Raw genomic sequence first — 23,264 nt, 5'->3', positions numbered from 1 at the left:
TATATATATATATATATATATACATATATATTTGTCAAATATATAATGTAAAAAAAAAAGAAGCTAATCTTGTTAAGTGTTAACATAATACTCAAATTTAAAATGTTACCTTAGGATGTTCGACATCAAATGCTGTCTGACTTGAAGGTGTAGTTACATAAAGATTAGTGTGTTCAGCCATGTTATCATCCATTTCACTTAAATCTTCAGCACTGTGATAAATTGTTCTACGAGATGCATACCTTGAGTTCATAGACAATGCATCATCAAATACATCTTCTGATGAAGTCCGTATCTCCATTCACTATAAATTAAATAAAAGAATATTATTTGTATCCAATAAATACATTTATTGGAAATAAAAAACAGAAATACAGAAGACATTTAATTATTTTCACCTTAAAGAAAGCTTTATTAACCACAAAAAAGAGAATGAATGACACATTTTCATAAATTAATTAACCTTCACTATTGATATGAAGGTATTTTGCATTTGCATAAACGAAAGCAAACAAGTAGTAAAATTACAAAAATAATTAATGGTTTATAAAAAAATAAACAGATAGGGCAAATTATGCATTGAGGGCAAAAGTGGGTCACAACTCACATCCTTCAATAAATTTAGTTTTACAAATATTTTACAGATGACAGTATTATTAAAATTTTATACTAGTTTGATGCAATCATGATCTAATATTGTTTGGTGATGGGATACTGTACTTGCTTCTTGAATCTGTGTAGTCTTTGTTAACTTAGGCTATATAAATATAAATATTACTAAATTTAAGAAAGTTACAACAATTATAAAGATCAGCATTAAAAACATCCCAAGTTAACAAATATTTCTACCCTCACTAATGTCGCACCCTTATCTCAATAGTCAAAGACTAAAGGGGTTTCAATGATATTTTTACAGATTTAAATTATCAAACATCATACATGAAGGTACCTGTAAAACCAATAAACTATACAGAAGCCAAGTTTGATAATAAAAAAATGTTCACTAAAATTAAGATAATCTATGGAGAAAATGGCATAAAAAAAATCCAGGCTTTGTTTAAAGGCACATTTCAATTATTTGACGTTAGGCTTACTCAGTTACTCATGCACTAAAAGATTAACCCATTGGGACACATCCTTAATCAGATAAAAGAAAGTAGGGGACATCACCTCAGTCAAAAATTGATGGGAGAAAAATAAAAAATTATATCTTATTTTAGATTTTCCATTAAACTAATCACATAATCTAAACAATAAAAAATTTAATTATTTCTCTCCAATTTTTTTTTTCTTTTTGACTGATGAATTAATTCCCCACAGATGCTTACAAAGAGTTGTGGACTTGTAGAGAGTTGTGGAGTTTATGTAAAGAAGGTAAACAACAAGAAGTTACACACACGGGAGGAGGCCCAACAGGAAACAAGGTGCTGGAGGGTGCCAGGCTGGACAAGCTCATGGCTGAGTGCCTAGGGGTTCTCCTAAGCATCCGGAGGTTGCCTTGGTGCGATGAGGCTGTGGATACTTCCCCGAAGCCCAATGGTGTGCTCACTGTGTCTACAGAGCAACGATAGTGGTAAGTGTTATTTTATGGTAAATGGTAAGTGTTATTTTGTGTATTGCTGGGTGTGAGTTTGTGTGAGGAGTATGGGTGTGATTTTTGTTTGTGATTGCTGTGGGTGTTTCCTATGTTTTCGTTTTACGTTTTTCTTCTCTGATAGAGATGCGTCTGTGTGATGCGAATAAGATGTTTTTGGTTTTTGCTTATTTCCTGGGGTGTGTTGTTCATTGTATGGGTTTTCACATATGTTAGTGGTGTCCGATTCTGTTTGTTGGCGTTATACCCCTCTCCTGAAGTAAAGTCACATCAGCAGTTTCCAGGGAGGGGGTTAACCAGGGAAGTTTAGTCGGAAGTGCATAGACACACAAACACACTAAATACCATCTTGCAGAACCTGTTAGCGAGTCCAACACTGCCTAGGCACCTGTAGGTTTCCTTACCTCTTACAAAAAAAAAAAAAAAAAATACTAAAAAAGCTTGTAAGTGGGAATGTGAAAATGGATATTTGTAGCATATGAAAAATTCCATCTTCAGAGATGAGACAAGAGATTGAAATAAAAGAAGATTTTCCTTTAAGTTTCCTGCAGTTAAGAAAATGAGTTTTTTACACATTTATTGACTTATAAAAAACAAAGACATAAAGCTGTAATGAGAAATGGCAAACTACTTGTAAATAGTCAAGTGTAAATAACTGAATACACAAGATCCTCCACCAAGTAAGAGAGGTATAAGTAGAAACATCACCTCTGAATAATGAACACAGAAAAAACCAAAAAGTAATACAAATATGCATATTCTGAACAGGAGACAGAAGTAAATGCTTAGATAAATATTATTAGCTAACTGTTGTGAAGGGTTAAAGAAGAAAAGTCAAAGGACAAGCTTTTTTATTAATTGCATTCAAGATATGGGAAAATGGACAATGCAGGTAATATTAAGTTAATATTTCAAACTCCTGTTTGAAATATACAACTTTTCAGGTCAAAAATGAAATTTAATAAAGTGAAAACTAAGTTATGGGGAAAATAAGCTCTACCTGCCATGACATAAGCCTGCAAAATATGGTTCATGGATCACAGGACAGTCAAAAAATTAAGAACAACATTTTTAGAGCCATAGGGAGGTATATGTTGGGAATTTTTATTTGTTAAGTAGCAGGAAAAGTATAAAAGACACATGGATTAGGAAACAAACTGGATTGCTGGATACAATCACAAAGATAAATAATCTGATCTCATAATGATAGGATAGATGGTCCAGGAGGATGATGGGGAGGAAATAAGAATTTGTGGAGGAATTTCACAGTGTGGCCAAGTGTAGTATGGAGTGGAGGCAAATCGCAAGTGTGTTTAATGAGGTCAGATGTTATGACTTTTTCAGAAAGAATAATTAAATGAACAATGAATAACATTAACTATGTCTTAGATATAATATTTATTTGTATCTAAAAACAAAAGTGTAATTTTTACTTTCTTTTAATATATGTTAAAAATGTGGTGCAAATGTAAACTATTATAATTCACAACTCTTAAATAGTCTCAGGTAAAGCTATATTTATACAAAAAAAAAATTTTATTTATCAACAGATTGTTGACAAAATCTATTGTCACAAATAATATTCAAATTGTAAAAATTTTGACTTTATGTATATTTATATTTCTGATTGTAAATTTTCTTGAACAAATAAAGGTTTATTTTCATGGTATTGAACATTCTACCAGAGCACTTCAAAACTTATTTACTGGATGGAGTGTAATCATCTAGTTTAAACATGGATAAAACAATTGCATCATACTTCTCAAGTACATATAACATTGTCAATGGCATGGATAGAATTCCAATTAATGATAATAGTATTTCATAAACACAAAGTGGAATATTGATAAATTAAAGAAAAATGTGACTTCAGAATTAAAGTAGAAGAAAAGATTTCTGCAACCCCACCAAAACAGGAAGTCAATGAACAGTGGAAATCTATAAGTCTTGATGAAGAAGTAGGAAAACGTAAAAGTAAACCGAAGAATGGAAAACAGGTTTTTTTTTTTTTTTGGTTGTTTGTGGGCGAAAAACGCTTGGGCGTTATCATCGCCTGGTAGTTATTATTAAAAGTGCAATACAACTCCGAAATAATAAGCTATACAAGGTGTAAATGTAATATTAATAATCATATAATAAAAAAACTTACCTAACTCTGATGGGTTGTGCAAAACTCCCCACCCTGGATAGTAAAATTAAACTAAAAAATCAAATCGAAAATTTTTTTTTGTCTTCAGTCATTTGACTGGTTTGATGCAGCTCTCCAAGATTCCCTATCTAGTGCTAGTCCTTTCATTTCAGTATACCCTCTACATCCTACATCCCCAACAATTTGTTTTACATACTCCAAACGTGGCCTGCCTACACAATTTTTCCCTTCTACCTGTCCTTCCAATATTAAAGCGACTATTCCAGGATGCCTTAGTATGTGGCCTATAAGTCTGTCTCTTCTTTTAACTATATTTTTCCAAACGCTTCTTTCTTCATCTATTTGCCGCAATACCTCTTCATTTGTCACTTTATCCACCCATCTGATTTTTAACATTCTCCTATAGCACCACATTTCAAAAGCTTCTAATCTTTTCTTCTCAGATACTCCGATTGTCCAAGTTTCACTTCCATATAAAGCGACACTCCAAACATACACTTTCAAAAATCTTTTCCTGAGATTTAAATTAATTTTTGATGTAAACAAATTATATTTCTTACTGAAGGCTCGTTTCGCTTGTGCTATTCGGCATTTTATATCGCTCCTGCTTCGTCCATCTTTAGTAATTTTACTTCCCAAATAACAAAATTCTTCTACCTCCATAATCTTTTCTCCTCCTATTTTCACATTCAGTGGTCCATCTTTGTTATTTCTACTACATTTCATTACTTTTGTTTTGTTCTTGTTTATTTTCATGCGATAGTTCTTGCGTAGGACTTCATCTATGCCGTTCATTGTTTCTTCTAAATCCTTTTTACTCTCGGCTAGAATTACTATATCATCAGCAAATCGTAGCATCTTTATCTTTTCACCTTGTACTGTTACTCCGAATCTAAATTGTTCTTTGACATCATTAACTGCTAGTTCCATGTAAAGATTAAAAAGTAACGGAGATAGGGAACATCCTTGTCAGACTCCCTTTCTTATTAGGGCTTCTTTCTTATGTTCTTCAATTGTTATTGTTGCTGTTTGGTTCCTGTACATGTTAGCAATTGTTCTTCTATCTCTGTATTTGAACCCTAATTTTTTAAAATGCTGAACATTTTATTCCAATCTACGTTATCGAAAGCCTTTTCTAGGTCTATAAACGCCAAGTATGTTGGTTTGTTTTTCTTTAATCTTCCTTCTACTATTAATCTGAGGCCTAAAATTGCTTCCCTTGTCCCTATACTTTTCCTGAAACCAAATTGGTCTTCTCCTAACACTTCTTCCACTCTCCTCTCAATTCTTCTGTATAAAATTCTAGTTAAGATTTTTGATGCATGACTAGTTAAACTAATTGTTCTATATTCTTCACATTTATCTGCCCCTGCTTTCTTTGGTATCATAACTATAACACTTTTTTTGAAGTCTGACGGAAATTCCCCTTTTTCATAAATATTACACACCAGTTTGTATAATCTATCAATCGCTTCCTCACCTGCACTGCGCAGTAATTCTATAGGTATTCCGTCTATTCCAGGAGCCTTTCTGCCATTTAAATCTTTTAATGCTCTCTTAAATTCAGATCTCAGTATTGTTTCTCCCATTTCATCCTCCTCAACTTCCTCTTCTTCCTCTATAAAACCATTTTCTAATTCATTTCCTCCGTATAACTCTTCAATATATTCCACCCATCTGTCGACTTTACCTTTCGTATTATATATTGGTGTACCATCTTTGTTTAACACATTATTAGATTTTAATTTATGTACCCCAAAGTTTTCCTTAACTTTCCTGTATGCTCCGTCTATTTTACCAATGTTCATTTCTCTTTCCACTTCTGAACACTTTTCTTTAATCCACTCTTCTTTCGCCAGTTTGCACTTCCTATTTATAGCATTTCTTAAATGCCGATAGTTCCTTTTACTTTCTTCATCATTAGCATTCTTATATTTTCTACGTTCATCCATCAGCTGCAATATATCGTCTGAAACCCAAGGTTTTCTACCAGTTCTCTTTATTCTGCCCAAGTTTGCTTCTGCTGATTTAAGAATTTCCTTTTTAACATTCTCCCATTCTTCTTCTACATTTTCTACCTTATCTTTTTTACTCAGACCTCTTGCGATGTCCTCCTCAAAAATCTTCTTTACCTCCTCTTCCTCAAGCTTCTCTAAATTCCACCGATTCATCCGACAACTTTTCTTCAGGTTTTTAAACCCCAATCTACATTTCATTATCACCAAATTATGGTCGCTATCAATGTCTGCTCCAGGGTAAGTTTTGCAGTCAACGAGTTGATTTCTAAATCTTTGCTTAACCATGATATAATCTATCTGATACCTTGCAGTATCGCCTGGCTTTTTCCAAGTGTATATTCTTCTATTATGATTTTTAAATTGGGTGTTGGCAATTACTAAATTATACTTCGTGCAAAACTCTATAAGTCGGTCCCCTCTTTCATTCCTTCTGCCCAGCCCGTATTCACCCACTATATTTCCTTCCTTGCCTTTTCCAATGCTTGCATTCCAGTCTCCAACTATTATTAAATTTTCATCTCCTTTTACGTGTTTAATTGCTTCATCAATCTCTTCGTATACACACTCTACCTCATCATCATCATGGGCGCTTGTAGGCATATAAACGTTAACAATCGTTGTCGGTTTAGGTTTTGATTTTATCCTTATTACAATGATTCTATCGCTATGCGTTTTGAAATACTCCACTCTCCTCCCTATCTTCTTGTTCATCACGAAACCTACTCCTGCCTGCCCATTATTTGACGCTGAGTTAATTACTCTAAAATCACCTGACCAAAAGTCGCCTTCCTCTTCCCACCTAACCTCACTAATTCCTACTATATCCACATTCACCCTATCCATTTCCCTTTTTAAATTTTCTAGCCTACCAACCTTTTTTAAGCTTCTAACATTCCACGCTCCGACTCGTAGAATGTTATTTTTTAATTTTCTGGTGACCCCTTCCTTAGTAGTCCCCACCCGGAGATCCGAACGGGGGACTATTTTACCTCCGGAATATTTTACCAAGGAAGGCGCCTCCATTATTGCTATGTGAAAATGCAGAGAGCCACATTTTCTTGGAAAAAAAGCAGCTGTAGTTTTCCATTGCTTTCAGCTGCGCAGTACTCAGAGGACTGAGTGATGTTGATACGGCCGTTTAAGTCATTGTGACTCACGCCCCTAACAACTACTGAAAGAGCTGCTGCCCTCTTTCAGGAATCATTCCTTAGTCTGGCTCTCAACAGATACCTCTCCGATATGGTTGCACCTTCGGTCCAGCTACTCTGTATCCCTGAGCACTCAAGCCCCCTCACCAACGGCAAGGTCTCATGATTCATAGAGGAGGAAATCGAAAATAAAGGTTAAAATTATTAAAAAAGTCTCCTTACAGAAAAGCATATATAAGTATATTAAATCCTTTGCAGTAACCCAGTACTATGCAAAAAGAGAATCATTCGTTCCAAAACCCTGCCATCATTGCCCAAGACATCACGAATGCTGCTGGGTATATTAAACTGACGACGCAATGCCTCATAACGTACACAGTCCATGAGAATGTGGTGCACAGTCATATGGCAGTTGCATCATGTGCACAGGGATGGGTCTCCTCCTGACATTAGATATTCGTGTGTGATCCTCGTATGCCCCAACCGTAACCAGCAGAGGGCCACTTCCTCACGACGAGAGTTCCTACAAGAGGAGCCCCACGGCAACATTGAGTCTTTAATCCGTCAAAGTTTACTATCGACGACAGCCGTCCAGCCACTTTGCCACCTTGCTCGCAGTTTTATATGATTAATAGAATCAAAGGTAGTAACTCGGGTGGTGAAAGGAGGCTGAATACACGCATCTTTCGCAGCAGAATCCGCCCTCTCATTACCAAGAATCCCAACGTGGCTAGGGATCCAGCAAAAACCTACCCTCTTGTTTCATTTTTCTAACTCAGTGATTTTATCATAAATGCCAACGACGACAGGATGTCCAGAATAAAGGTTTTCCAACGCCTGGAGAGCACTGTACGAGTCACTGCAAATAAGAATGTTCCCATACGTAGGGCCAACGATACTTTGAGGTTGTGCTCGATGTGCCACAATGACGCTACCTGCGAGGAAAGATAAAAATGTGCGAACTGCAATGGTTCGCATACAGCTCGCTCCCGAGATTGCCCAACTTTTAAGGAAGAGAAGGCGATTCTCAGGATCTGTACTGAACAGAAACTATCCTTCCCGGCTGCACGCGGAGAGTACAGGAAGGCGGTTAACTCATGGAACCTCGTTCAACCTGATGTGTCCTTCGCCACTGCTGCGTCAAAACAGGCAGCTTCACCTGCTCATATTCCACAGTGCGGATCCTGCACGGAACTTAAGAAGCTCGTTCAGATGCTTTCTGATCAGGTTGCTTCGCTTACGGCCACTATTTTCGGGCTGACAAGGATGAGTGAGAAGTCCTGCATTGCAACAACTGAACCCAGCAGTGTGGTCCGTGCAAAAGTCCCTTCTCCCAAAGTGCTGCCGACAGCCACTATTTCTGGGTTGACGAGGGTGAGTGAAAAGTCCTGTGTCGCAATAGCTGAATCCAACAATGTCGTCCATACAACAGTCCCTGCTCCCAGCGTGCTGCCTGTAAGGGCAGAGGCTACCACAGATGGCGGTAAGCCATCTAACAAGACCCCCACGAAAATAAACTGCATGACCGCCCCCTCTGGGATGTCAGTAGCAACGTCCCGTTCTCATAAATCTCCTCTGCCGTCACCCCATATAATGGAGGATATGGTTGAGGAACCTCTCGACCCAAAGGCGTCGGAGTTACCTAAGTTGAAGAACTCAAAAAAGAAGAATAGAATCACGTACAACTGAATTCTATGTGGTTTCCTGGGTATATTTATTATTTATTATATTTATAATTATTTATTGTTGTTATACTTGTACTTTTTACTTTATTTTAATTTTATGAACATTATTCAGTGGAATGTTCGAGGTGTACGGTCCCGCATTGCAGATATTGGAGTACTGGCGCAGCTGCATGATCCGATTGTCATGTGTTTCCAGGAGACTCATCTTCTGCGACATGACCCAATCGCACTCAGGGGATACTTTTGTGAGAGGTTCGACTGTGTAGTGGATGGTAGAGAGAGTGGTGGAGTGGCTATTTTCATGAAGGATGAGGTATCAGCTACAAGGATTCAACTGACCTCTCTCGTTCTTGCTGTTGCGGTGAAGGTCTCTGTCCCCTTCAAGTTGCACATCTGCAATCTATATCTCTCGCCGAACACTGATTTCAGTGCTCTGGATATCTCAGACCTCCTCGCACAAATATCATCTCCATCATTAATAGTGGGAGACTTCAATGCCCACCATGTTTCTTGGGGCTCGACTTTCTGCTCCACTCGGGGAAATATGGTACACAATGTAAGACAGACCTTTGTTTGCTGAATGATGGGTCTCATACATTCATGTCTTTATCATCTGGTACGATGTCTAATATCGATCTCTCCATCTGCTCGCCAGCTTTACTCCCTCGTTTTGGTTGGTCTATTTGTGACGATTTTCATGGCAGCGACCATAAACCAATTGTTCTTCGTTTAGGTGTGGACCACGAGATTCGGAGGACACAGTGGTGGATTGTTGAAAAGGCGAATTGGGATGGATATCGTACGGCCTTCCAATCGCAGTGTGACGTCGGTGCGGGCGTCCTTGAGCAACTTACCTCTCTTACGTCCAAAATACTTGAGGCTGCCAGCAGATATGTCCCACAAACATCAGGCAATCCTAAACGTTCTTCCGTTCCGTGGTGGAATGATGATTGCAAGTGTGCTATTCGGAATCGACGACCTGCTGCTCTACGCAAATTCAATAATCGACGTACAACTGAACATCTAGATATGTACCGCAGAGCTAGGGCGGTGTGCCGTCGGGTCTTCTTGACCGCTAAGAGGAATTCGTGGACGAAGTATGTGAACTCCATCTCACGTACTACTCCCACATCTACTGTGCGTAGAAAAATCCATCCAATTTTCAGGTCGCCAGGGCATTCTCGGACTATTCTCGGTCTCGTCGATGAAGGGGAACTCCTTACATCATCTTCGGCTGTAGCAAATGCTTTAGCGAAATCTTTCCGTTCGGTGTCTCTCACCTCGTCATATAGTAACGACTTTCAGAGGTACAAAGCACGGATGGAAGTAATGGCATTGAATATTGGTGTTTCGGTTGGTGAATTGAACACTCCATTCTTACTTAAAGAATTGTTCCACGCACTTAGGAACTCGCGTGACACTTCCCCTGGACCGGACAACGTTCGCCTTTGTATGCTTTCGCACCTTCCTGACTTAGCACTACAACATCTTTTGAGTATTTACAATGGTTTATTCTCCGGACAAGTCTTTCCGCCTGACTGGTCAGAGGCATTTATTACACCAGTACTAAAGCCTGGCAAAGAGAAAACCGATCCGTTAAGCTACCGCCCTATTTCTTTAACAAGCGTGTTGTGTAAAGTAATAGAGAGGATGGTGAACCGCAGGTTTTCGTGGTACTTAGAGAAACATGGCTTTCTTTCTTCGGAACAGTGTGGTTTCCGACATGGGAGATCTTCCATTGACTATTTGGTGTCGATGGAGACAGCCAAAACACCTTCCTGAACCGCCAACACCTCGTTGCTGTCTTTTTCGATATAAAAAAGGCGTACGACACGGCCTGGCGACGTGGCATTCTAAACACCCTTCGGAGGTGGGGGATCACTGGCAACATGCTTGCTTTTATCCGGGGATTCTTGAATCACCGGACGTTCCGTGTTCGTGTAGACGATTCACTTTCAGACAGTGTCGTCTCAGAAAATGGGGTACCGCAAGGTAGAGTATTAAGTGCCACCTTGTTTTCTGTGGTCATAAACAGCATTACCAGTTGTGTACAGGCTCCTGTCTCTTGTCTTTTCGTTGATGATTTTGTTATTTACGTTGCGAGCCGCTCTACACCCACTGCGGAGCGACTGATGCAGAACACTATATTTCACCTTGAGGCTTGGTCAGGGACTACTGGTTTCACATTTTCACCCGACAAGACAAAATGTGTAGTCTTTTCTCGGCTACGGAACCCTTCTAATCCGCGGGTTTTTCTGAACAGGGAGCTTATTGCTGTCTCTACTTACGTCAGGTTTCTGGGTTTACTTTTTGATAGCCGTCTTACTTGGGTCACACATATGAGGGATTTAAGGACAAAGTGTTCCAAACTTTTGGATATGATGCGGGTCCTAAGTAACACCAACTGGGGGGCAGATCGGTCATGTATGTTACGTTTTTACTACTCCCTTGTTCGTTCCCGTTTGGATTATGGTTGTGTCGCCTATTCCTCAGCTCGTCAAACCGTACTTAAGATGCTGGACGGTGTGCATCATTCTTTTCTTCGGCTTGCCACGGGTGCGTTTAGATCAAGCCCTATCGCAAGCTTACTTGTAGACAGTGGTGAGCCATCACTTTGGGATAGACGAGACCAGCTTTTGTTATTTTATTTTGCCCGTCTCAGCGGACAGCCGAATCGCCCAGCTTTTGACCCAGTTCTTAAGAATCCTAATTTGAGGAAGTATGAGGACCGTCCACGTTGTACTGCGCCTGTGGGTGTCCGTACACGACGTCTGCTGCAGCGTATGAGTGTTGGCACTCCCTCGTTCTTTCCGTCATGTCCATGCTCGAATCCCCCGTGGAGAATACACCATGTAAGTTTTACGTTTGACCTTACAACGTATGATAAACAATCAACGCCACCTATTGTTTACCAGCAGGTGTTCCAGTTTCTCCTCACCAAGTCGAACCCAGACGTGGTAGTATACACTGATGGGTCGAAGCATGACGGTAACGTTGGTTGTGCTTTTGTTTTCAATGAACAGACTTATATGTTTGGCCTACCCGGTGTTACGAGTGTGTTCACCGAGGAACTACTCGCTGTGGATAGGGATAACAGGTGAAATTCTAGATAAAATAGATATAAGAAGTAAATTTAAAAGTGCTAATAATGACGAAGGAAGAAAATGTACAAGAGATTTAACAGTGAAATAAGGAGAAGATAAAGAAAATAAATAAGAAAGGAATCATGAATAAGCAAGGAAAAATAAATATGGTAATAAATGTGGTATTACATGTTGCAGAAACTTGGACAGTAAAGAAAAGAAAAACTCAATATCTGGAAAGTTTTGAAATGTGGCTATGGAGGAAAATGCTAAATACCAATTGGAGAGAAACATCCCAACCCTGTAGGGGGAAGAAACCCACCTTGTGACATTACCAGCTGCCTCGGCAGACATTTGCATCAATAAAATACAAATCAGATTTTGCCTTCACATAGGCCTCAAATGGACATCTTCACATCCAACCTAGAATAATTCCCTCAAACTAACTAACCGAGACCACGGAAGCGCTGACCCCGCGCCTAGTCCAAATTTGACAATACCGTTCATGACTGTGAATGCCTCAGGATAACGAACAAGTTATAAGTTAAATCGTTGCTACACTCATACCAGTCAAAATGATGTTTTATGCGATTTAGAAATTAAGACATACAACAAATAAGTCGACAAAAAATTAGGTCACCTAACAAGGAGAACGTAACCTCATTCTGGTCCGCGCAGGAGCCGAGGGCAAACCTCGCACTCCCACACGGTCCCATCATGGAGTCTCGCGCGGCATTACAAAATCACAATCAGGGACCGCCACCGACGGAACGAAGCCACATCCCCGGTCGCACGGGACCGGACTATAACTAATTGACCGGCTATAAAACAGACTGCCTCCCGCAAAAGCCAGCAAGAGGAGTCACTGGGTCCGCAGCAAAATGTCCGCGTAACACCAAAAAGCCAAGCGGTGAGCTCAAACAAGTGCAGCATATAGCATAATAGCCTCATTGATACCTTTGTAAAGGATACGCATGGTAGGTAATTCAACCACCAATTGGGGCAAATGACTAAGGATTCCATAAAAAGCATCAACGGCCCTTTTTGCTACATACTGTAGATGTTCCTTGAACCGAAAATTCTCATCAAGTATAACACCCAGGTACTTTTGAGCCGTAATTTACCAAATGGGGAGACCAGCCATCCGAACCCGGATTCGTCGCAGCAAATTGGCCCTTAATCACTGTAGTTTTTTCTGGGCTGAAAAACATTTTATGGTGGAGACTCCGTAGCCGGAGTGTCTCACAAGCATGAGCAGTTCGGAACTCTACTTCGTTACGCGAATCCCCTTCAATCAGCAGCAGCTTCCAACAAGCCGGAAAGTGGCCGGCGAAGAGCAACCTATTATAAATTCTAGTCAGAGGACCAAGAACTACTGGAAGCGCTCCGACGAGGAGCTCCACTGTGATACAATCATATCCGGGGTCCTTGTGCCGTGCCATACTGCAGATCACCTGACGCACCTCTGCCTCAGTGATCTCATAAGTTTGTAAGTCGGTCTCGAAAGCAGCGACTTCCCGTGTAACACGCCGGTGGTATGAAACCACACCCACCATAGTATCATCCGGGTACAAATCATTCAGCAAAATATTAAGAACACGGTCCTTATCAATTACCACACCCTCGCGGGTCGATAAAGCTGACAAGAGAACATTTTTCCTGCGCTTATGTCCAAGGGTACTGTATATAACGCCCCAAGGATCTCTATTCCCTTGCTCCTGAACCAAAGAACGCCAGGAATTACGCTTGGAGGACCTAATGCTATGGGAGTACCTATCCCTACTTCTGCGGTAATCTGCAGTTAGGGCCGCACGCCGATCGGGATCACCCTATCGTTGCGCAGCCCTTCTGAGTCGATTCACAGACTGCTTCATTGCTGTCAGATTCCGAAACAACCAACCAGATATACGTTCCCGGCCAGTGCCTCTAGGAATGGCGGCTTCAGCCGACGCCCCCGCCACCACCGCAGAAGTGAAATTATCTGCCAGGAAATCTATGGCAGGCCGTCAAGCTCTCGAGAAAAATCTCCAGCCTGAACTCCAACAAAGAGGAGAATTTAGGCCAGTCCGCCTTCCTATGCAAGAAGCGCCCCTGATATACAGTTCCTGGTAAACAGGAAAGTGTCCCTCATAGCCATCGCGCAGCTCACCTGCTATTTCAAAAAGTATCAATCGATGATCGCCAGAACAGTCGTCGACCACAGACCAGTCCAGGATCCTGCCACGGATGTCCCTACCAATGGTAATGCCAATATTTGTACCTGAAAAGGCCCTTCGTCCGTCAACCATACCGACGTAAGTGGCCAGCTGGTTTGCAACATTAAAGACCTCAAAATTATGCCGCGCGATGAAACTGTCAATTAAGTCGCCGCCATGATCAGTGATCCCACTGTGCCAGAAAAGCGACTTCGCATTAACATCAGCACCAACAAGGATTGGACCATTACCCTCAATACGAAGGATCCTATCCCATCTGGTTAAATGTTCTTCAGTGGGATTCCTGTATTGGAAATATGAACTAACAACTGTAAGGTTCTGTCCGCGAATGGCAAGTCTGACCACAACATGATGCGCGTCAGAAACCTGCAGTATAAAGACACTATCAAGCGATTTCCTGCACAAAATAGCAGACATAGGTATGCCCAACACAAAACTTTCTCCAGCTATGAAAGTGACCGTATCTGCAGCACTTGAAACATCTTTGGACATCCACGTACTATTTTACTCGGCAGGACCCACAATCGATAAACAGTCTGCCTGCAAACGTAAATTTTTGAAAGAGACCAGAACCCACTTCAAAAACTCCGTGATATTTCTGAGTATCACGCCTACCCGTCTTAAATAGTAGTCTGCAGTCCCGCCGCAAAGCAGCTTCATCCAAATCAGTGTTCTGCTCCCTAATGAGGAACAACACATCCTCATCGGGTAAGGATACGGTCAATATCATAGACTATAATGCGGGGCCTACGGATTCTCTTCGGGTTTACTTTTACACTTAATCGCAGTGGAATCTCTAATTGCCTGAATGGTCTCTTTATCATCCACTACTACAACTAATCCCTTATTGGTCTCTGATGTTTCTGATTTTTAGACCCTTTCAGTCACCCTGAAGGGCAACCTGGAGGTCTTTCTTCAGCTGACTGCCAGACACAGTCAAGCCCTCCACTCTGTTGACAAACGCAGGTTTCTTAGAGGACTGGCTGGTTTCACGTCTGCCCCTATCCATCTTAGCATACCTACACGGCTGCATCGGGGCCTGGCCCGGTTTCTCAATTGCAGTTACTTCCTTACACTTTGAGGAAAGATTTTCAAAACCCTCCATGAGAATTGTGAAAGCTGCCCAGAAGAATTCTAGGCGAGGCAATAATCTCCCATTGGTAGCTGCGCTGGTACTCTTGGAGTTTGCTAAATAGGAAAACAAGCCATCTAGTTTTGATTGTCGAGAGACAGTAACTAAAGGAAAAATCAGGTCTTGACAAATACAAATGAGAGTAGGAGTATGATCAAGACAATACAAAGAAGAAAAGCTCGTTGGACAGGCCAGTTATAATTGTATTCAAAAAGTAATAATTGAAGGAAATATTTTGAGTGCAAGGGGAAGAGGAAGATACAAATTTTGTTTGATTTGAAAGGGAGAGAAGGATACTACAATTTAAAAGCTCAAGACAGACCATCATGGAAAATACTGTTTTTTGATACCTGCTGTTCTCTTGATACCTGTCTTCAGTTCCACTAAAGAAGATGTATTTCTGATTCACATAAAGCAAATTTCAGTGTTTGTTAGACAAGTTCTCGTGGGATGATCAAAGTGATTATGTTTGTAAGAAAATCAAACTGTACCATTTTACTTAAAAGCACCTTAATAAATGGCTAAGCTGGTCTTCATTATTAAACATTTATTCATTTATTATGCCTACATATATTCGCTAAATATAATTTCATTATTTTAAAAAAGCAAGTTTTTAAGATACAAAAATGGGCTGTCGAATCATTATCTGATGCCCATAATTATGAATCACTTAGACTGATGTTTAGAAAACATGTGATGTTTAAAAATGTTAAATTATCCTTGTGTTTATATTTATTAATGTTCAATTTTTGCTAAGAAGAATAATCACTTATTCTTAAAAAATAATAATATCCACCTTTACAAAACCAAACAACAGAATTGTTTGCATGTATCTCAACAAAATACTCTTTATTAGAATATATCATATGGGAGAATGGCCTGAAGACTTTTGAACACTGTAATGATACCAATTTTGAAAAAGCTGCTATCAGAAAACTTACAGAATAGAGAACTACAAGTCTAATAGCCCATGACACTAAATTGCTATTGGAATAATAATAAGTTTGTAAGAATAATCGAAGATAATGCATTAAAGGAACTGTCTGGCTTCCAGAAAAGACAAAGGATTAGAGATGCCACTATGAATACTATGAATGAGTGGATACTATTAGAGATGGTACTATGAATGAGTGGGGAGAGATATTTATAGAGAGGAAGAGAAATGAGCCTGTGTTTCATAGATTTAGAGAATGCATTTGATAGAGTCAAATGGGAGAAAGTGGTGGAGATTCTTAAAAAAAAATTAAAATGTAAAGGCTGAAGGATAATTAAAGAAATTACATATCAAACAGCAACAATAAAATTAAATAAGAATATTAACTTAGTGGGTCTAGGTTTAGGTATTGCACAAGGATGCTGTAACTCACTGACAATTAAGTGTAGGTATTGCGCAAGGTTGCTGTCACTCACTGAGAATTTCAAAATTTAAATTGAAGATATGATAAGGAATATAACAGAAGAAAGAGAAGGAATAAATATAGGAGAACGAGAAATACAATGCATAAAATTTGCTGATGATTTGATGATTCTAGTGATGGCACACAAGCACTTCAAATATTGCTAACAGGACTGGAGGAAGGAATGAAAGAGTAATGAATGAAAAATAAATCTAGGAAAAACAAAAGTAATGAACCTAAACAACAAAGAAAATATGTGGTAGACAAGTGAAAAAAAATAGAAAAAGATTGCAGATACTTTGGGAATAGAGTGGTAGAAAATTGAAAATGTGCACTGGAAATAAAAGCGACAGTGATGGCAAAGGAAGTCTTCAATAAGAAAAGAAAATGATAAGTAGTAAAAGTTTGAACATAGAGTTAAAGAAGAGGTTAGCCAAGTGCTATATATGGAAGTGAAGCTTGGACGATGAGGAAGATGGAGAGGGACTGAATTCAGGCTTCTGAGATGTGGATATGGAGAAAGATGTGAAAGTAAGATAGACAGATAAAGTGAGAAATAAGAAAGTAATGAACAGGATTAAAGAAGAAAGAATACTTAGCGGAAAGTACACAAAAAAAAAAAGGAAACTGGTTAGGACTTATCGCCAGAGGAAGTGGAATCTTGATAACTACACTGGACACTTGGAAGGGTCAGTAGAAGGAGAAAAGAAGCTAGGAAGAAGAAGGACGAAGAAGTTAGCAGACGAAGTGAAGATTGAAAAGGAGATGAAGGAAAAGGTATGGGACAGAAATAGATAGAGACAGTGGTGGCATGAGGGACCTTCCACCAGGCAGAACACAGACAATAATGACTATTATTAGTACACATCAATATACCATGAAAAATACTGTTAAATGGAATCTCAACATTGAAAAATTCTTTTTTTAAAGATATAGGTAATAAACCTTTCTGAAATACTCATAAATTTGAAAAGGATAGATAAACCTTAATAATATTAATGATAAATATTAATTACATAGATAAACACGAATAAAACTTACGTTTTAAAAGAGATAAAGACAGGTATAGATGGTGTGTACTGTATTGCAACTTTCAATAAGTAAATTGTACACTTGTAAAACCCATTTACTTTTACTTATTAAATAAATAATGACAAAGAAGATTGTTTAAAAGTTTTGAATATGTTCATATTATTATTATTATTATTATTATTATTATTCAAATAAAAAAGTATGTAAAAAGAATTTGTAAAATATTAATATCATTATGCTAGTGTAATTACAAAGGAATAAGTTCTTGTTCTTGTTGAAGTAAGAATAAGTTCTTGTTTGAAGTAAAAATGTTTATTTTGAAATAGCTAGTTTAATGAAAAATCATATCTTTATAGATAACCATTATATGAACTGTATTATTTACTTAACTTTAACACATAGGACATCCGAATTCAAATGTGAACAGTGTTAAATAAAGAAGAAATAAAAGATTATTGGTTAGAAAAACAAATAAAATCCAGTGATTGGATAATTCTGTTTTGATAAAATTATAGCCATTTTATTCATAAAGACAGGATAGATATGTAGAAATGGCAGCTAGCAGCTTTTTTTAAAGTTAATATTTAAGCTCCATTGTAATGAAGACTATATATTTAAACTATAATAATGATTTTCATTCTAAATAATCATTGATTATTTAAATAAAAATACAAATGAAGTAGATAAGTAAAAACTGATTACATGTTTTTGAAAAACAGAGTATGCTGTTTTTTTTAATATAATTACATAAAGAAAAAAACCATTTACAAATCCTGCATTTCCCACAATGAACATTTTTAAATACAAGGTTATACATTAAAAATGTTTACTTCTCAATCACACTATGCCTCACTATATTGAACTCAACAAACAAACAAATATTAAAAAAAGATTTATAAAATAAAACAATCTGTATTAATAAATAATTGTAATAATGCCATGAGTAACCTAAAGTAGCTTCAAAGATTGTTGTGAAATGAAACGTAAGTTAAAGCTTTTGTGAACTTTGGTTGGAGGGTTGCAAAGCCATATTTCTCTTTTTAATTTAAATTACATACTATTATTTTTACCTACACCACTATTTAAATGCAGCTAAGTGTTTTATTCTGAGTTCTTAGTTTGATGTGTTAATAGATATATATATATATAAACATAACTGAATATGTTAGTGTTTAAAAAAAATGTTTAAGACATTGTTTTGAAAAAAATGTTATAATAAAGATATCTATTAAACAGAAAACATTTAAATTAATTTAATTTTGTAATATTTTAAATGATTAAATGTTATTTTAAGATAATACTAAAATAATTTTTTAACACGTAAAACAGGTGTTACTGTTGTCTTGAAGTCCAATCTATGCTCAAAATAAAAGTTAATATTATTTCTTCTGATTTATTTATTTATTTTTACTTCTTTGTACGAAGTAAAGGAAGTATTGTAATCGCGAAAAGTTGGTTTCCCGATTTCAATGAAAATATCCATTTTAACTAGTTTCGGTGTGACGTCTGTACGTATGTATCTCACATAACTCAAAAACAAATAGCCGTAGAATACTGAAATTATGGATTTAGTACAGTTACAACATCTAGTTCTGCATCTCCCCTTTTGATTGCAATCAACTTCACCAAACTCCAGTAATAATCCCTCATTGAGAGCTTTTCAACAATATTTCATAGTGGTTTTTTTTTTAAATTTAAATAAGTATATTGATTTATTACTAATAAGTTTAAATATTTATTAAAAATTTTTATAAAATGATACAATAAATAACAATTCAATAATAATAACAATTTTTGTTAAATTAGGAAAAAATCAGAAGTTATTAGTGAAATTAAATTTTATGTATTTTTCATTTTAAAAAAACATGTATATGTAATTTAATAGGCGTACAAGGAAGTCAAGTGGTGTCCACATTAGATTTTTTTTTTTTTATAGAATAGCAAAATATCTCACTTTACATGCAGTAAAAGACATGGCACATACAGATTTATATTATCAAGTAAAGGCATTTCTAAAAGAAAAAGTTTTTTAACCTCCAGTGAGAAAAATCAGAGGCTCCACCCTTGAAGAAGGATTATTCACCAATAATTAAATAGTGAAAAATGGATAATAACCATTAAAATTTTTATTTATTATAGAAATAAAAAGGATAGAAACTATCCCTGATTCGAAGAATTGAAAGTTTAATTTTTTTATAAATGAATAAACAACTGATTTGAAAATTTGCCAAAGAAAAGAGAGATTCTTACAGATAACAATATTAAGTTTGATCAATAAAACTACTCTTCCTTAGCAACAAATTAAATAGCTCAAGTACTAATTCAAAGGAAACAAGCAATAGCAATTTCAAATATGAACATTTCCATTAAACAAAGTGATTAGGAATACATAATAAAAAGCAATTTAAGCTAAATGAGATTAATTAACAAAGACTTCACAGAATTTATCAAATAAATACATTAAAAAAAAAAAGTTTATACAAGGAATAAAAACAAATACTTATGAAACAAAATTAATAACTAGACTATTTTTTTATACGTATATTTGTTATATGACCTTTAATAATAATACATTAATTGTTTACTGACTATTAAAATATATTTCAGAGAAAATGATTACATTTTGATATTTTGCATGACAACTTCTGTTATTCAGAGCATCAGAATAAATAAAATTTATAGTTAGTATTAAAAAACTTCTAATTTAGAACACATAAATTACACATCATAACCTACATAAAGATTTTTCCATTAGTCAGCAAAAAATTATACATCACAGTCAACAATTCCTACAAAAACAAAAAATAAAGCACAACATAAATTGGACCAACCGTGCTAAAAATAGCACCAATGCAATGGACTAAATTCTAACATACAAGTTCTATTTTATCCCCACTATTAGCAAATTGTCCACCACTGAAAGTTTTTATATAATTGTAATAAATAAACAAGAGAAATAATAGAAGATAGGAATTATATGATGATAAATATAATAACGTTTACTTACCTTACACATAATAATAATTAAATAAGAAAATATTTCTGTTAATTCTTACATAAATATAAAACTATTTCCTTTCAACATTAATTAAATAAAAAACATTAATTGTCAACATTAATTAAATAAAAAAACATATTAATTGTCAGTTAATGATCTCTTAAAAATAAAAAAATGTAGGTACCTAAATCATTCAATGAAGGTATCATTCTGAATACACCTACTTCAAAAAAGTTTCTGCTTTCAAGTATGAAATACTCATTAATATTAATACATGAAACATGAAGTTTTTTGTACTGGAAAATACAATACTGCATTGCATTTGGATTAAAATAAGAGAAATATTCATGTGACATACTTAGCTTTCAGTAATACACTAAAAAAGACTGATAAAATAATATCTAATAAAACATGTTTATATCTAATTAGATTTTCATGACTTTTAACTGGAATAAAAAAACAATGCTACAAAATATTATGACTTCGAAATACACAAATTGAAGAATAGCAAATAAAGAGATTAATTAAAAAACATTAGGTACTGTTAAATAGACACTGATGTTGGTATTAAGACAATTATCATTTTGAAAAAGAAATTGCAGTATAACAAACTTATATATAAGAGTGATTAATAACTTCAACATTATCCCCCTCACACAAGATTTAATCCATCATATTAAATTTGAATGGATTAGTTCTTTAAAAATTAAGAAAAATTGCTTTACTAACACTCTTCAATTTAATTCATTCATGAGGTTAATCTAACACATAATCAATGGACTCAATACATTTTTCTACAATTTATGTATTTTTATATTTTAATCTATGCACTTTTATGCTGATCTATTTTATCAGTAGTATTTTCTAACCACCATACTGTTGCTCAAAATACACCACATTTTTTAATTTAATCATATCTTACACTAATGGTGCAGGATTGTGATAAGCTACAGTTACAATCACTACATGAATGAAGTTTCCAACATATCTGCATAAGAAACCAGACTTCTGTAACATCATAAAAATAAGCATAATCTGATATTTATAATGTACAAATATATGTTCTATTCAGAAGTGGTGTAAGAAAATAAATTTAACATTTGACAGTTAACAGAATGTCAAATACACATATATAATTCTTCAGTTTCGATACCGATAGTAGAATAATCAATTCTCTTTAACAAAATTATTCATTTTATTATTTCAAAAATAAAATTAAAATAATAATAATAATAATGGTACCGTGAACCGGATCTAAAAAATCTCTAATTCATGGGTAAAACGTTAATGACATGTAACCACTAACAAATTAAATCACGCGATTTTCAATTAAATGTTTGAACAAGATACTTACACAACATCTAAACTGTCATAATTAAATAGGAAAGCGAAAAGCGTAAAATAACAAGTAATCACGAAAAATATTATACTTTACAGTACGGAGAGGGAAATATGAATCACACTGAAAATGACATCACTGGATATAAAAAGTAATAAACCACCTTTTTTTGTTTGGTAATGTTTATAAATACATACAACCTTCAACTGCGCTAACCAATTCCATTATTAATTTATCACATCAAAAAAGAACTGAAACTTAAAAAAATAAGTAAAATGAATAATTATCGTTACTTACGTAATGCAAACTGAAATAATTTAAAAAACAAATAAATAAATTATTAACTACTGTAAATAGGTTAACTATACTATTACCATTGACAACCTGTTGGTCGCACACACTTTCACCAACGTAATCATTCGAATTATCCCTTACGAATTAATGGTCAAACCATTACTTAAGAAAATGTAAGTATATAAATAAATACACATTTAGATGAGAACTTTGTGAAATATTGTTTCATAGTTTTAATAATTTAAATTATTCACTTAATGTCTTCAAATGTAATTACTACCTTATAATGCAGATAATAAAAATGTTAAATCTTTCTAGTTTCCTCAAAAAAGAATTGTGATACGTTCATTCTACGATTGAACAAATTCAGTTGAAAGGTATGGACTCACTCCCTTAGAATGACAACTAATTGTGAAAATGGGGTCAAGCTTTTTTGTTTTACAAATGCGGTATTGAGATACAAATCATTTTAAGGGTACTAACCTGTTGGGGTAAAATAAACGTTTTACTAATCTGATTACAGTTTCCATCATAATACTTAACACTTGTCCAACTTTCTTTTGTCAGCGATACATACAAAATAAGAATTTAAAATACTGATTTAATTAGCATACGTCCGTAATTCAAATATTTCTTTCTGTCTCGAAATAATAACTTTCTGTCATAACAACTTTCTCAAATAATAACTTTCTTTTTACGAAATAATGAGGCAAATTTGTTGAAGTTAAATGGAGTAAATAAATCTACATTATGTGAGAACAGACGTAGCTCAAGTATTTTTATAATGCAGCGCACCTTGTGGCATAATTACGAACCACTAATCGATTGAGTTCCAAAACAGAAAGCAATTAGCCTAATGATTCAACTTATTAGATATTTACAAATAATTAATTCATTACATAACACCACACGTAAAAGTACACTCAAAATACATATTGCTCCAATACTATATTTTTCAGTCAGGTGTATGTTATACAGTACTTTGCAGTATCTTATAATAACAGATTTCATAAGAGCAAATGCATAAATCTTTATTTTTTGTATTTTTTTGGCCTTTCAAGTTGTACAAAACATTAAGAATTTTAAATATGCATTTGCATAGTTAATCAATGTGAAATTAGATATGTGAATGACTCTGAAGTTAAGATATTGTCTTCTCATTACAGTTTTAATATCTGT

At 35.7% G+C, this 23,264-nt stretch overlaps 1 protein-coding gene across 5 annotated transcripts in view; it reads right to left on the bottom strand.

Moving 5' to 3' along the window:
- Nucleotides 1–22,198, bottom strand: part of LOC142319727 (anoctamin-1-like) — a 170,184-nt gene extending 147,986 nt beyond the window's left edge. For 2 of the 5 annotated variants that reach the window (XM_075357330.1, XM_075357365.1), the window contains exons 1-2: nucleotides 22,089–22,178; nucleotides 110–304 (exon numbers count right to left, since the gene is read on the bottom strand). In XM_075357330.1, coding sequence (XP_075213445.1) covers nucleotides 110–301 — 192 coding nt within the window. In that variant the 5' untranslated portion in view covers nucleotides 302–304; nucleotides 22,089–22,178. Of the gene's footprint in view, nucleotides 1–109; nucleotides 305–20,190; nucleotides 20,503–21,806; nucleotides 21,935–22,088 lie in introns of those variants that run through there. The other 3 variants (XM_075357347.1, XM_075357338.1, XM_075357357.1) reach the window with 3 other exon arrangements.
- Nucleotides 22,199–23,264: the final 1,066 nt, after the last annotated feature.

The sequence above is a fragment of the Lycorma delicatula genome, chromosome 1 (genome assembly GCF_047948215.1).
Source record: "Lycorma delicatula isolate Av1 chromosome 1, ASM4794821v1, whole genome shotgun sequence".
Classification (NCBI taxonomy): domain Eukaryota; kingdom Metazoa; phylum Arthropoda; class Insecta; order Hemiptera; family Fulgoridae; genus Lycorma; species Lycorma delicatula.
The sequence above is the reverse complement of the archived record's forward strand: the minus strand, read 5'-3'. Positions and strand labels throughout refer to the sequence as shown.